Below are 13,141 nucleotides of genomic sequence, written 5' to 3'. Positions count from 1 at the left end.
CACAGGGAAACCCAACTTATTTTTATGGAATGATCTTTATTTTCTGCTGAGCTGTGTAAATAAATCCTCTTCCATCAATGTAGTTTTGCTCCTGTGTTTTGTTTTTTACAAAGGGGAATGTCTCTTGCTGATATTTACACTTTTTTATATGTAAAATAGCAATTACTTTTGAGAGTAGGGTTCTTCACCTAGGCACATTGGCTTAGATATTGACTTTGGCATTTTAGCCCTGTGGACTACAACAATTTTGGATTTGATGATGGAAGTGTCTTGGTTTTTGTTTTGTTTTTTTAAATAGACTGAGGATTGTTCCTTAAGTGCATTCTACTTTTGTCCAAATGAATAAGATGTTGCAGGTGAAAGAAATATGGTCTCTTCTCATAGTCAAATGTTCAGAAAAAGAACATCCCTGTGTCTTTACAGAGTGCCATAAATGTGAATTGCCCTCGATAGACAGACGGCAGCATCTGCTCTGTCGCTAAAGGCTGCAATCGTGTGATACATCACTGAGCTCAGTTTACTAACTTCATCTTGGCCGTTTGCAAGAGCTGGCCATATGTAAGAGACATACAGCACAAGAGATTATAATAAACCCTGGTACTAGGCTGATGGGAAGAGAAAGGTCATGACTATGAGATCATTATCTGTATGACGGGGTGTACAAACCCCACACTGGGCAACACGGGGTTAAGGGATTATTTGGGTTTTAGCCACTCCCTTCCCTCCCTGCCCCCCACCTGCAGCAAATACTCCATCTGCTGGAGGAATTGAGACAGGGAATTAGCTCATTTGGTGGCAGAGCTGGAGGTGAGCAGAGCTGCAGCCCACAGCTCCAGCAGTGCAGAGCAGAGGAAGCCTAAGGCTCTGACACAACTGCCCAAGGGGCCCTCCCTGAGGGAAGAGAGGACTCACCCCAGAGACAACCAGTGAGGGAAGTATCCTGTGGACCTTGGACATTGGTAACCCCCTCTTACTGTGATTTGGGTTTCTCCCTGAGGGGAAAGTCTCGGACTAAGATAATGTGGGGGTGAGGAGGGAATGAGAGTAAGAAGCCCAGGGAGGACCCCCTTAAGCAGCCTTGGTTGCCAGACCACTGGTAGCCCAAAGGGCCCTGGGTCGGAGCCCAGTGGAGTGGGAAGGCTTGGGCTCTCCCCACAACCCCCTTGGCAGTCAGGAGTTGTGGCCGTGAGCACTAGGCCATGCTCCCCAACCAGACCCTGAGTGAGAATTGTTACAAGCTGCTTTGTTGAGGAACATGTGATGTTCTTGCTTTGTTAAGGTTCTGGGCCAGATCTCCAGCTGGGGTAAATCAGAATACTTCTGCTGATGTCAATGGAGCTACATCAGTTCACACCAGCTGAGGATGTGGCCCGTTATTTCTGTAAGGGGAAAGTGTAGGGTTTATAGCTGCTGTAGGGTGGGGCTGGGGCTCAAGAAGGAGAGAAGTGGTTTGGTGAAAAGAGGGTTACATGTGGGGAGGCGGGAGTGCTGTGTGGAGACAAGAATAGGAGAATAAACGGGTTACCATTTTACAAGGGGTGAGGGATGACATGATGGAGGCTTTAGTGAAGATTAGACTAATTTCCTATGACACTGTGGCATGCCACAGCCAGCTGGTAGTTCAGACCCCAACACACAATGTTTTTGTCCAGTCTGCTTTTGAGCACAGGCTCAGACTTGCCAACGCACACAGCCCTGGGCCAATATCTGATCATCACTTACATCTATAATTCCACTTAATAGGGTTTGGGATTCCTAAAGTGCTGTTTGTTTAACAAATGCCGTAACCCCAGCTCAAGTTGCAATAAGCTAGGATGCAGTAGATGGGTGAATGGTTACTGGATTTAACTTACAATTGTACTTTACGTTCTTTTTTTTTTTTTTTTTACAAATGATCTAGGACTTAGAATACCTTCTTAGACCATGAGGGCCAGCTTAGATGCAGAGTGGTTACTAAATGATGACAGGTATTCTCTGCTCTTACTGGATCTAATTAAAGATGGCTTCGGGGCCACATTTGCCAGTTTGATTGTACAAATCACTCCTAGTCCCAGAAACGGTGGCATTTATCAGGGGGTAGCAGTAATGTCTGTCTCTTACCCAGGCCACTTTGCCACTTACTAAAATTACCGAGTGGTAAACTCTAGCCTTTTTTTTTTTTTTTTTAAGTTCCCTTGAGGCAGACTTGCTGTGACTCTTGCTTCTTTGTGGAAGCTTCCATAATTGCCATCAACTTGATAAGCAGTTGCTAGTTGTTCAGCCTAGGAACCTATAAATGGGCCTGTCTTTGCCTCCCTAAGATCACCCACCATGTCAGAGCATGGATGGAATTCAAGTCATCTGCCTCCCAATCCCGTGTCTCTGCCAGTGGGCTGATACCTTCCCCTATCCAGGGCTGAGAACTCACACAATGTACTTTGAGATCCTCAGCTAGAAAATGCCATAGAAACAAGGACTGTTCAGATAGCCATTTGTAGCTCAAGGTTTGAGTCAGAAGGTGGTCCTGGTTTCATCTTAAGTTCTAAGGCACTCTTAGGAATGAATGAACATACATTCCCTCCCCCCACCCATCCCAAATTAAAAAGAAAGTTCAATGAATCAGATTCGTGCAGGCTGTATTTATGAAACTCATGGGGCTTTTGTTTTACACTGACAGAAGTTACTGCTCATGAAGATGAAGAACCTCGAGCCTTCCAAGCATTGTTCAAGCTTCCCCAGGCAGCCAACAGCCTTTAGGGCTGGCCTCCACTGTACCCAGCCAGAGTACCAGCCTGACCAAAAACCAGGAATGACATTGCTGAAGGGTGAGTAAAATCTGTCAATCCATTGTAATAACTCCCTTTCTAGATTCTGCAGTAACCTTATTTTTTCCCCCAGGCTACACTTACAGCAATAGAACAGCTGTAGCCATATCGAGTGTTGCTACCTGTCTAGATCTAGTAGTATTTTAAAACTTTTTAGTGGTAACCACAGGCTGGCACGACACCTACAAAACACTTGACAGTGGTTAGACAACTCCCTGCTCTCGTATTCTCCAAGCGCTTTGTGTCCAGCACAATGGGGTGTTGATCCCAGTATGGAGCCTATAGGGTCTTTCCTAAGTAACCCCTGAAATGTGTGTGGAGATGACCTTTTGCATGTGAACTTAATCCTTGCTGTATGCATAGGGAAGGAGCTGCCCCTGTTGTAGGATGCAAGGGCTAGGTCTTCGGTTCTATTCCCGAGCTGGAGGGTCAAGGGCAATCAGGACTGCAGCTCTTGTTTATTAGACTTTGCCACATCCCCAGGAAGGCACCTAGGGCTAGAAAAAAGGGTGTACAGCGTTCAAATGGGAGAGAGAGAGCACGCAGGAGTTCAGTTTTTTTCCTTTAGTGGGTCAGACTATCTGAGCGCCATTCCTTTATTTCACTCCCTGTTGTATGTACAGTGGGAACTGAGCCGCAGCGTGTGGGGTGTTAGGTACAGTTCTTTATGGAACGAGCATGCTTGCTGTGCAATTTGAGTGGGCATTCAAATTTAGGCAAGACTCAGGGTATTCTGATCCAAAGCCCTCCACTCTGAAAATCAGGTCTCTTTAAGTTGTCATGTTAGGCCCCCAAGAACTGAGAGCCCCAATATCACTAGCCCTGTCTGAAAATCTTGGCCATCACTTATGCCAGCATTAAATGAGCTGATGTTTAAAGCTGGCACGTTAGAATCTTACTGTGTAACTTGTTATAGCCAACTGAGCCTACAATTGCATGAGGGATTTAAACGGGCCTGACACCTACAAACGTTTGTGCTAGATGAACCAATGGCATTAATCCCAAAATCGGAAGTTGAATTTCAATAGCAGTCCAAGCCCTTCAATCTGCCAGGGAAGGATGAGATTTCATCACTGGTCAGTGACAGCCCTGGCCTTTCTTTGAAAAGACTCTCAAACTCTGCGACACTCTTTAAACAGATGTGAGCTAACAGTAATGGTTGGCTGCTAAGGGTAAGTGCTGCATGGCAGACAAAGTTCAGTTCCTGGGTCCCAGCTCTTGAGAAGTGCAAGGGCAGCTTAGCCCTTGGAGCAAAGGAAGGTCCCCTCTTGTTACCCACACAGGCTAAGACAGGGTTGGCAACCTTTCAGAAGTGGTGTGCCGAGTCTTCACTCTAATTTAAGGTTTCATGTGCCAGTAATACATTTTAACATTTTTTAGAAGGTCTCTTTACATCCAATAGTTATAAATATAGACTTATAAAAAGTAAATAAGGTTTTTAAAATGTTTAAGAAGCTTCATTTAAAATTAAATTAAAATGCAGAGCCCCCTGGACCGGTGGCCAGGACCCAGGAAGTGTGAGTGCCACTGAAAATCAGCTCACGTGTCACCAGTTGCCTATCCCTGGGCTAAGGCCTTCCACTGACAGGCTCCAGAAGTGCATTCAATCTTCCTTGGCTAGGACAACAGTGGGCTCTGAGGGTAAAGCAGAGGAAAATGAGGGGTCTCTTCAGGGTTGTATAAAGGGTGAGTGGGATCTTGAGGAGCGAAAGGAACAGAACTGTCAGTAGAAAGCAGCTCAAGGGACTCGGGAAAGCTGCAGGCTTGATGGCCAGCTCGGTCATTCAACATTCCCTTTCTGCTTATTAGAGAAAACAGAGACTGCATGTAAATTATAACACTTTATTACAGAAAAGAAACCTCACAACTGCAGGATCCTGTAAACACCATGAGTAACATTGAACCAAATATAAAACATAAGAAACAAGTTGATCTTGTACCTGAACGCTCGATGACATTCAATGTCACCATTTACTTAGTTTAAAACTATGTTCCAGTGGAATTTGCTTTAGAACGCTCCAAAACCGGATCTGGTAAATGACACAATTGTGGGTGAACAGACTAGTTTATGTAAACCCTTTCTTAATTAGCTGTATTCCATACCCCTAACACATGAAGTGCTGAGTGCCCTCAGCACCCCCTGAATCTGAAAGGGTCTGACCCTGTGAAAGGTGTTCAGGTGCCCAGTGCTCAGCCCCTGATACTCCAATGTGGACAAGGGGAGTTGAGGGCACTGTGTGTGTACAGAAATGTGAACTCAAATTCCAGACCAACTATCCAGTATATCTAATTTACTTAAAACTGAAGGTGGTGCAGAAGTAGACAACCCGTAAGGCCAAACTGCAAGCCCTGGAATCTCACTGGTGATACTCCAAATGAAATCGTCTCATGTGAGCACCTCCCTCCAACCTGAGGAAAGGGCTCAATTGGGCCTTCCAGCAGGCAGATTTTTTTCACATGCCATGTAAGTCTTCCAGCATTTAACAGAAAAAAATTAAAACTAACAGTAGAAAGCGATTGCATAAAATGTCTATTGACCTGCCAGCAAATGGTTAAGGACACTTTTTTTTTCTGTCCTGCCCTAAAGAGTTAGGAGGAGCTTTTCAAAAGCACCTAAAGGGATTTAGGAGCACACAGCCTAGTGACTTTCAGTAGGCAGTTTTGAAAATCTCCTTCTCTTAGGCACTTGCAAGGAGAGGAAATCTAGTTGCTGTTCGAGGCCAAGAAAGAGCCACTGCAAATATGGGAACCTGGGCTCTGAGATAGGCAAGCACAGATACAAATGGGAACTAGATACACATCAGCAAGTATTTCTCTTTTTAAACTAAAGCAGCATTTGTAAATGCATAAGACAATTTGTGCTTAATATTATCAAGTTAAGTATAGCGAGGAAAAAAATGAACTGTACCTTTAGCAGCAAGAGAGCCTAGTTTACAATCTGCAAACAGACGGAAGGAAAATATGCTTGGAAAAATGCTTTGCTTTCACCCAATAGTGGTTTGGGGGTGGGGGGAGAAGAGGAAAGAAGCAATGCTGAAAGTGGCTGCTTAGTTTAGTATTTTAGGGGCTGATTTTAAGAAACTGGGCTCTGTTTTTGTAGGCAGGCAGATGTGTAAGAGGTATGAGTTTCAACCACAATTAACTGCAGGTGTAGTTATTTGGAGGGGGAGAACTGAACATTTGCACCCCTTTAAAAAAAAATTAGGACTTCAGACTGGACTGGCTGCAACCATGTTTGAACACGGTCATGGCTCATATGTTCCTGTATCCAGTCTGAACTGGGCCCTTAGCACACATACCACCTCCCAAAACAAAGCAGGAAACATTTTCTCTCAGCTGTAGATTTACTTCCTTACAAAGCTGTTCTTACTGTGTATATACAAAATGCTGCTAAAATTCCGCCCCAGTCTTTTGGGTAACTCTATTCTGTCAAACAGGCAAATCAGTTACAAACTGGAAGGAAGGAGTTTGCCTTAATCTGCACAGCAGCCCAAATTCTGCAATTGGATGTGTGTGGGGTGCCCCCATTGAAGCCAATGGGAATTTTCAACAAATAGCTGCAGCAATTGTAAAAGAGGAAGACAAAACTACCTACAGGTTCTGCCAAGGTAAATTCAGTTTGCATGGCTGTGCTGAAAGACTCTGGCTTATCATGCATGTGCAGCAAGAAACGGTGGTTCTTCAGCTACAGAGCCATTACTAAAGGAGCTTCACACATTTCACAGGCTAAGTCAGACTGCTTTATTTGGCAAAATATTATCTAGATTTGTTTTCATTCCACACCACCGTCTACTCTGGTTAAGCTCAACAGCACAACCATGTCCTTAATAAAAAGAGGTGATTCTGACTTGCACAGAACTGAAAATGAGCATTGGCCTGTGAACAGCCAAATGCTACTTGTTAAAGCATCTCCACCTTTCTAGACTACAGTAGTATACGTGCTGGATGCAAAGCCTACTGGTGGTGCAAACAGATTCCTTCACCCCTGGCGTTTTACTGACACAACAGTGTCCAATCTGCGCATGAATGGAAAAGTGGAATCTGTCTTGCAGTGCTGGTTGGTCCCTTTGTAACTGAGTGATTATCGTTAAAACAAAGGCAAGCGTCTACAATAGAATTCTTTCGATGCTAATATTCATAGCATTACCCTTCTCATGCTGAACAGGTTTTTTTTTTTTTTTTTAAACACTTCTGTTCTTTCACAGGTTTAGGTAAAGCTCAACCACCACCAATCCACGTGGGCACAGGCACCTGGGGAAATCTCAAAGCCTCTGACTTCAAAGAGCTTCCATCCCTTCCTTCTCAATTGTCCTTGCAATTGCACCGTTAGATGTAGGGACCAGAGCTCATTAACATGCTTGAAATATTCCACTATAATAAGAGAGACTACAAGGATAACACACCTTGCAAGAGAGTGTGTCCCATGTCCTGGGATGAAACGATGCTGAGAAATTTCCCAACACAGGAGAGCTACTGGGAAGCCGCAGACCCCTTAGTCTGTACTAATCCGGCAGATCGTTAGGAGCCATTTGTGAGAATGGTGCATTTAACCTATCGAGTTCATCTACCTGGGGCGGATGATGCATCAGAAGTTCCTGGTCTTCTGAAACATCCTCGCCTACTGCCACCAGGTTTGTTAGAGATTTGCTTCTAACACACTGGAAGTCGACGTGACGGCTCTTTCCTTCTTCCTTTTCCCAAGACATCTGGATGAACGGCCGTTGCACATAGTTGTATATAACTTCTGACCGGCCTCCGGGTCTCCTCTTGACCTTCTCTTTACATGTGGGATAACCTGAAGCACAATCAGCCTGTCAGTTTCAATCCACCCCTTGCATGCATCACAGCACTGCTCAAACAAAAGGAACCCTAAAGAACAAGTTATGGCCCGGCAAGAATACTGAGTAGAGCTAGGACAACACCTCGAGAACTAGGTGGAAAAGTGCTCTCATTCCACATTTAGACCCTGTACAAATGAACTAGGACTATAGTATAGAGCTTCAGATTCTGCCAGCTCCCCCAGAGACCGTGTATTTAAACTGGCAGTAGTGGTATTGGTGTCCAAACCAATTGTTCTCCCTTTTTATTTAAGGTTTCTGTTGTTTAGGAAATAAAATGTACCTTCAATGCCAATTCGAATATTTTTCAGCCCACGCTCCTTTAAGACAGTTTTTGCAACATCACGATTCTCGATGTACTTGAAGAATCTGTACAGCTTGGAACTGTAAAGAACTTGAGAAACAAAGTGATTCATTAGTCACTACAAGACATGCATCTCCATCTAGCATTTGGCGTAATTGGTAGGGGCTGGGATAGTTATCTTGTGATCTCTCTTGTGGGTGTTGGAAAAGTCAGCCTTGGGGTTTCAGAACTACTTTTAAATACCTATCATCAGGCAACAGAAGGGTCCAAATTCCTTTGTGACGTGGGTGGTGATACAAGATACAGGGTGGGTAAAAATGGATCTGGAAACAGTTAAGTGGTAAATTCATGTAGCTTGGTGCAAGTTACCATTCAGTGGCTGGGTAAAATGAATACAACTCACTCTTTGGGGGGGAAGGTACAGGAGTTTTTACAGGAAATGCAAATTAAGAAAAGGATGCAAGTTAATGTGTGCGAGGTTTGTGTTGTCTTATCTTTTCACTAGTTCTACCCTCTTATTGTTTGTTACATTCATTTTGCAAACCCAATGAATATTGCATCTTCTCTAATGAATCTGTCCCCAAGACTTTTATGTAAGTAGCATCTTCTTGCATCAGGGTGCAGCAGTGCGTCTCAAGCAATAACAACCATCCATCACATCTTCAAACGTGGGTGGTTGGGGGCTGCTCTCTCCCTGTAACTATAGGGTGTTGGATATCACTGATCATTTGCCAGTTTTTAATGTTGGTAAACAGAACAAATCTTGTCTGTCTGCTCTATCCAGGAAACTGCAAATGGGAAATATGAATGTTTTGTGCCTTTGTTTGATTAAAATGTTATCTCAAGCAAGGATGATGCAACTTCCGTTACTAAAGAGGGATTTTGTCCCCACACTAGGGAAAATGGTCAGATACACAATAGCTTCCTTTAAACTTAAATCCATTTACCCTATAATTACCCTTCCTTAGTATTGCTGACTATAATATTATCATCAAACAGATTATTTCCCTTTTCTACATTACAGCTCATCTGCTGAGACCACACAGCCAGCTCCTTTCTATCAGGCTATAATGTCACAGAAACAAGGTTGTTTTCTGTAGGATTAAGCAGAAGAGGCCTGATCCTAGGAGGTGGGAGGGCCCTTAGCACCTACAAGGAGAAGACAAGCTAGTAAGAAAGGACACACTTATTCCAATGCCAATATTTGAGAGCAAGCATCCTGCAGTCAAAGCTCTCATTAATATCAATACGAATCTTAAGTGAAGGAGAGAGATGTGATTGGGTCCACTGACAAAAGCAGAGGAAATATACTATTTTCTATAAAAAAAAAAAAAAAGAGAACATTTAAGGTTTGCTCCAATATGAAAGTCTCTGTTTGAAGCCAGAAATCGAATGGCAGAGCCAAACAACCAATCTTCATTGGGGTATACTGCTTTCTATATGTTCACAGAACTCCTACAGACGCTGACAGCAAAAGGTTGGAATCAAGATCTGCCATATGGCTCGTCACTAAATACTTAGCCAGGTCAATATTAATGAGACAATTGTGCTTTAAAATAAATATTTTTACACGTTTTTGATGAAATCTCTCACTCCGTGGTAAACCGTTCCCCCACTAATGAAATCTCAACAGAATAATTTGTTAAATCTGATGTGTTATTTAACAATTTAATCACAGTTATTTTATTGTGTTAAATCTGATGTTGATGTGAATCAAGCATTCTGAAGTAAAAGCTAGGGTCTGATCTTCCCAAGTGTTGATCAGACACACAACTCCAGTGGGAGATACAGGTGCTCAGGACCTCTGAAAATCAAGCCATTATCGCCTTTTCAATAGAAGGAAATGTCCTTGCCCAGGATCAAATAGAGCTCCTGAGAAAGCCAGTCACTGGAAGCTGTCACCTCATTCAACAAATGGTTTTTTAAAAAAACAATTCCCAGTTCTTACTTTGTGAGTATTCCTCTCCCATTGGAGGTGGATGGTCTTCGTCCCAGTCCACTGTGTCTTCATCTGTTAACACTACAATGTGGCATTCGCGTTCTCCTTTCCTGGCGCTGCCCACCATTATGGGCAGAATAAGCTCTTCCAGGTAGTTATCAAACTGCTTGTGAGCTCCATCATTAGAGAGTTCGTGCAACAAAGCACCTAAAGGAGACAAATCCAGTACAAATAAGTAAGCATTACTGATCTGCCACTGTGTTTTATACCAAACTGAACTAGGACACACATTTCTGGGGGTATGACTCTGTAAGATGGTTTTAAAACCAACACCATTTGCCTCTCTGTAGCACTCAATCTGATGATCTCAAAGCACTTTATAAACATTAATGAATAAAGCCCCATAACCTCCAAGTAAGGAAAGTGGTGTTCCCATTTTACAGATGGGAAACGGAGGGTAGGAAAAAAAAATCAAGGCCAAATGGTTCAAAAACAAGGCTCCTACTGTAAATTTATAATTAGGCCCCTAAATAAAGGTGGCCTGATCTTCAGAGGTGCTGAGCATGCACAGATCTCTTAACGTCAATGACAGTTGTTTACACTCAGGCCACGTATTTATGTACTTGTAGATAGATTTAGGCACCCAAGTGTGGACTCAATGGCTTGTCCACACACAGTCACTGGGAGAGCCCATAAATCTCAATCCCTTTAACCCTGGCACCATCTCACCATTTTACGTAACATACATCCCAACCCTATGCTTTAGTGATAGTTATATCTACAATAAACGAGTACCCATCCCAAGGCCCTGGACACCTTTGACAACCACCTTAAAAACATACATTCATACGAACAGTATCTCTAGTCCACTTCCCAGATCACAATGCTGGCAACAGCAAAAATAGAATACAAAGTTGATTTAAATTTTAGGGCCATTACAAGGAATGATTTAAAAAAAAAAAAAAGAGCCCAGACCCAATCAATATAGTAAAATCATAATAGAGAATGAATAATAGATTATCATGAATTTAAATGTATGCATCTGTGGCAGAGCCACAGGCTCAGTGGTAGGCACCCCAGGTTTCGAACCGTCTGTAGGAGGAAGCCCTTCGGTGTGCCTGCCAGACCCCGAGGGGTCTCACTCTTCCTGCACAAGGTAGGTCATGCTATCTCAACTGCCTCCTGAGACTGAACCTCTGGGGCACCAGCACTCCTGTTTCACAGCAAGCCCAGCACAGACAGATGCCTGGCAGAGACTTGTACTCTCTTCAGGGATTAATGCATCTCACCAAGCATTTGCAGTGACACTCAACAGTCGGGTTTGTTAGTTAATTGGAACACAGCACAGGAAGTTTTTAGGTTACCTCAGAGAGCTGAAGGTTAAAGCATTGCCCATTCTGGTTAGCCCAGAGCTCAGCCAAGCTGTAGCGAACCCCATTATTCAAGCTCTGAGGCCTGGTCTACACTAAACATTAGGTTGACCCAGCTACATCGGTGAGAGGTGTGAAAAATCCACCCCCCGAAGCAGCACAAGCCGACCTAACGCCCGGTGTAGACAATGCGAGGTCGACAGAAGGATTCTTCCATTGACCTAACTACCACCTCCTGGGAAGGTGGCTTACCAACGCCCATAAGAAAACCCCACCCCTCGGCCTAGGTAGCGTCTACACTAAAGCGCTGCTGTAGACAAGCCCTTAGTTTGACCTCCTTTGTGATGTCTCAGGCGAGAGCCCAGACTCCTTCCAGCAGCCCACTCTTACCCCCCACCTCCCATCTTCCCAGTCCTTTGTTCCCAAGCTGAGGAAGTTTGCCCAGCTTCCCTGCTGGGAGGTAGGGAAATCTATCTGCCCCTGAGCCCTTGGTTGCTAGAGTCATGGCTACATATGCCAGCAAAATTTATGTTGCTCAAAGTTTATAGAGCTCTCTCCTGTCGGCTTAGAGCGGCTACGCGAGCGACCTTACAGTGGCACTTGCTCGTGTAGTCGTGGCGTAGGGGTCAATGTCCTGGTGATTGGATTTGCTATTGTCTTCTCAGATTCACCATAGATATGGGGTCAGTATCAGCCAGTCCATTTGAATGACTCATTCAGGCTCAGACAGCTCGGCGTCACTCATACCGATGTCTCAGCCTGCTCTGAGAGCAAACTGTCCTCCTCCCACTAACGATGCAATGCATAAGGGAAACTGAGGCCCACACCGGGGTCACAAAAATATTCCCTCAACACAGCATCATTTCCAGCAATAGCCCCCCAGTATTTAAATTCTTGCAATTATTTGCAATCACACACAAAGCGAAGAGCAAAAATTTGGATCTTGCAAGATGCGGAGCACTCTGGCTCTGGTCCAGCAAAGCACTTAAGCAAACGCTTAGTTTTAAGCACATGAGTAGTGCCACTGGAGTCAATGGAACAAAACTGCTTAAAGTAAATCACACGATTAAATGCTTTGCTGGATTGGGGCCAAAGTGCTCAGCACCTTGTAGGATCAAGCCCTAACTTCTAGCTAATTTCTTCTCCCCTTACTTACTTAGGTCTTGACATTTGATTGTGTTGAAATCAAAGTTGATACAGAGGTAATCGCACGTATCTCTGAGATCAGGGATAGAAATTCCATCAGGGCAGTTAATGATTCCAGTTTTGTAATAATCCTGTAAATAAATTAAGGAGGAAGATGATGTTTCTTTTTTAAAAAAAATCTCAGGTTAACCTGGAAATATTGTTGTTAATTAGTTTATCGTTCTGCTGGCAGACAGTCACGAAAAACTTTGTTAGCTAGCAAAAAAAAGAGACAAAGCAGCTTTGCCATGCAACAGAGGAATTATTCATGCAATTAATGTATGCAGAAATAGGGTGACTGAGGGCACAGCTCAGAAATTGAAATGGTACAAAGGGAGGGAAAAGAAGTGGCAACACAAGTTCCGCGATGGCAGATTGAGCCACGTAAGAAAGAAGAGATTAAGATTTATAATCCGAACGTAAAATAGTTCTGGAACGTAAATTCGAAAGAGCATGCAGCTGCTTTGAAGGAAGCACAGCTTTGCAGACATGATGAACAACGGTTTTCATAGCTAAAAATGTGCCCTCACCAGCACTGTGTGAAATACAGTGGAGCTAATTCCTTCTGCAATTTCATATTCTCCCTTTTCATTTGGCCGAGTGAAATTATATTCTCTACCTGCTCCAAACATTCTGAAAGATAAAAACACATATACAAATATATTTAATACATTCATAATGTGGACCAGATGGTGCACTGA

General features: G+C 43.6%; 2 protein-coding genes across 27 annotated transcripts in view; one reads left to right on the top strand and one right to left on the bottom strand.

Moving 5' to 3' along the window:
* The window catches only part of STK38 (serine/threonine kinase 38), a 28,943-nt gene extending 21,802 nt beyond the window's left edge, over positions 1-7,141 (top strand). For 4 of the 5 annotated variants that reach the window (XM_039538857.1, XM_039538855.1, XM_039538859.1 and 1 more), the window contains 2 exons: positions 2,657-2,804; positions 6,242-6,645. In XM_039538857.1, coding sequence (XP_039394791.1) covers positions 2,657-2,736 — 80 coding nt within the window. In that variant the 3' untranslated portion in view covers positions 2,737-2,804; positions 6,242-6,645. Of the gene's footprint in view, positions 1-2,656; positions 2,805-6,241; positions 6,646-7,009 lie in introns of those variants that run through there. The other variant, XM_039538856.1, reaches the window with a different exon arrangement.
* The window catches only part of KCTD20 (potassium channel tetramerization domain containing 20), a 73,001-nt gene continuing 64,492 nt past the window's right edge, over positions 4,633-13,141 (bottom strand). For all 22 annotated transcript variants that reach the window (XM_039538863.1, XM_039538875.1, XM_039538864.1 and 19 more), the window contains 5 exons: positions 12,971-13,073; positions 12,412-12,532; positions 9,895-10,092; positions 7,926-8,036; positions 4,633-7,599 (listed from right to left, as the gene is read on the bottom strand). In XM_039538863.1, the coding sequence (XP_039394797.1) occupies positions 7,307-7,599; positions 7,926-8,036; positions 9,895-10,092; positions 12,412-12,532; positions 12,971-13,073 (826 nt within the window). In that variant the 3' untranslated portion in view covers positions 4,633-7,306. The remainder of the gene's footprint in view (positions 7,600-7,925; positions 8,037-9,894; positions 10,093-12,411; positions 12,533-12,970; positions 13,074-13,141) is intronic.

The sequence above is a fragment of the Mauremys reevesii genome, linkage group 4, assembly GCF_016161935.1.
Source record: "Mauremys reevesii isolate NIE-2019 linkage group 4, ASM1616193v1, whole genome shotgun sequence".
Taxonomy (NCBI): Eukaryota; Metazoa; Chordata; order Testudines; family Geoemydidae; genus Mauremys; species Mauremys reevesii.
The sequence above is the reverse complement of the archived record's forward strand: the minus strand, read 5'-3'. Positions and strand labels throughout refer to the sequence as shown.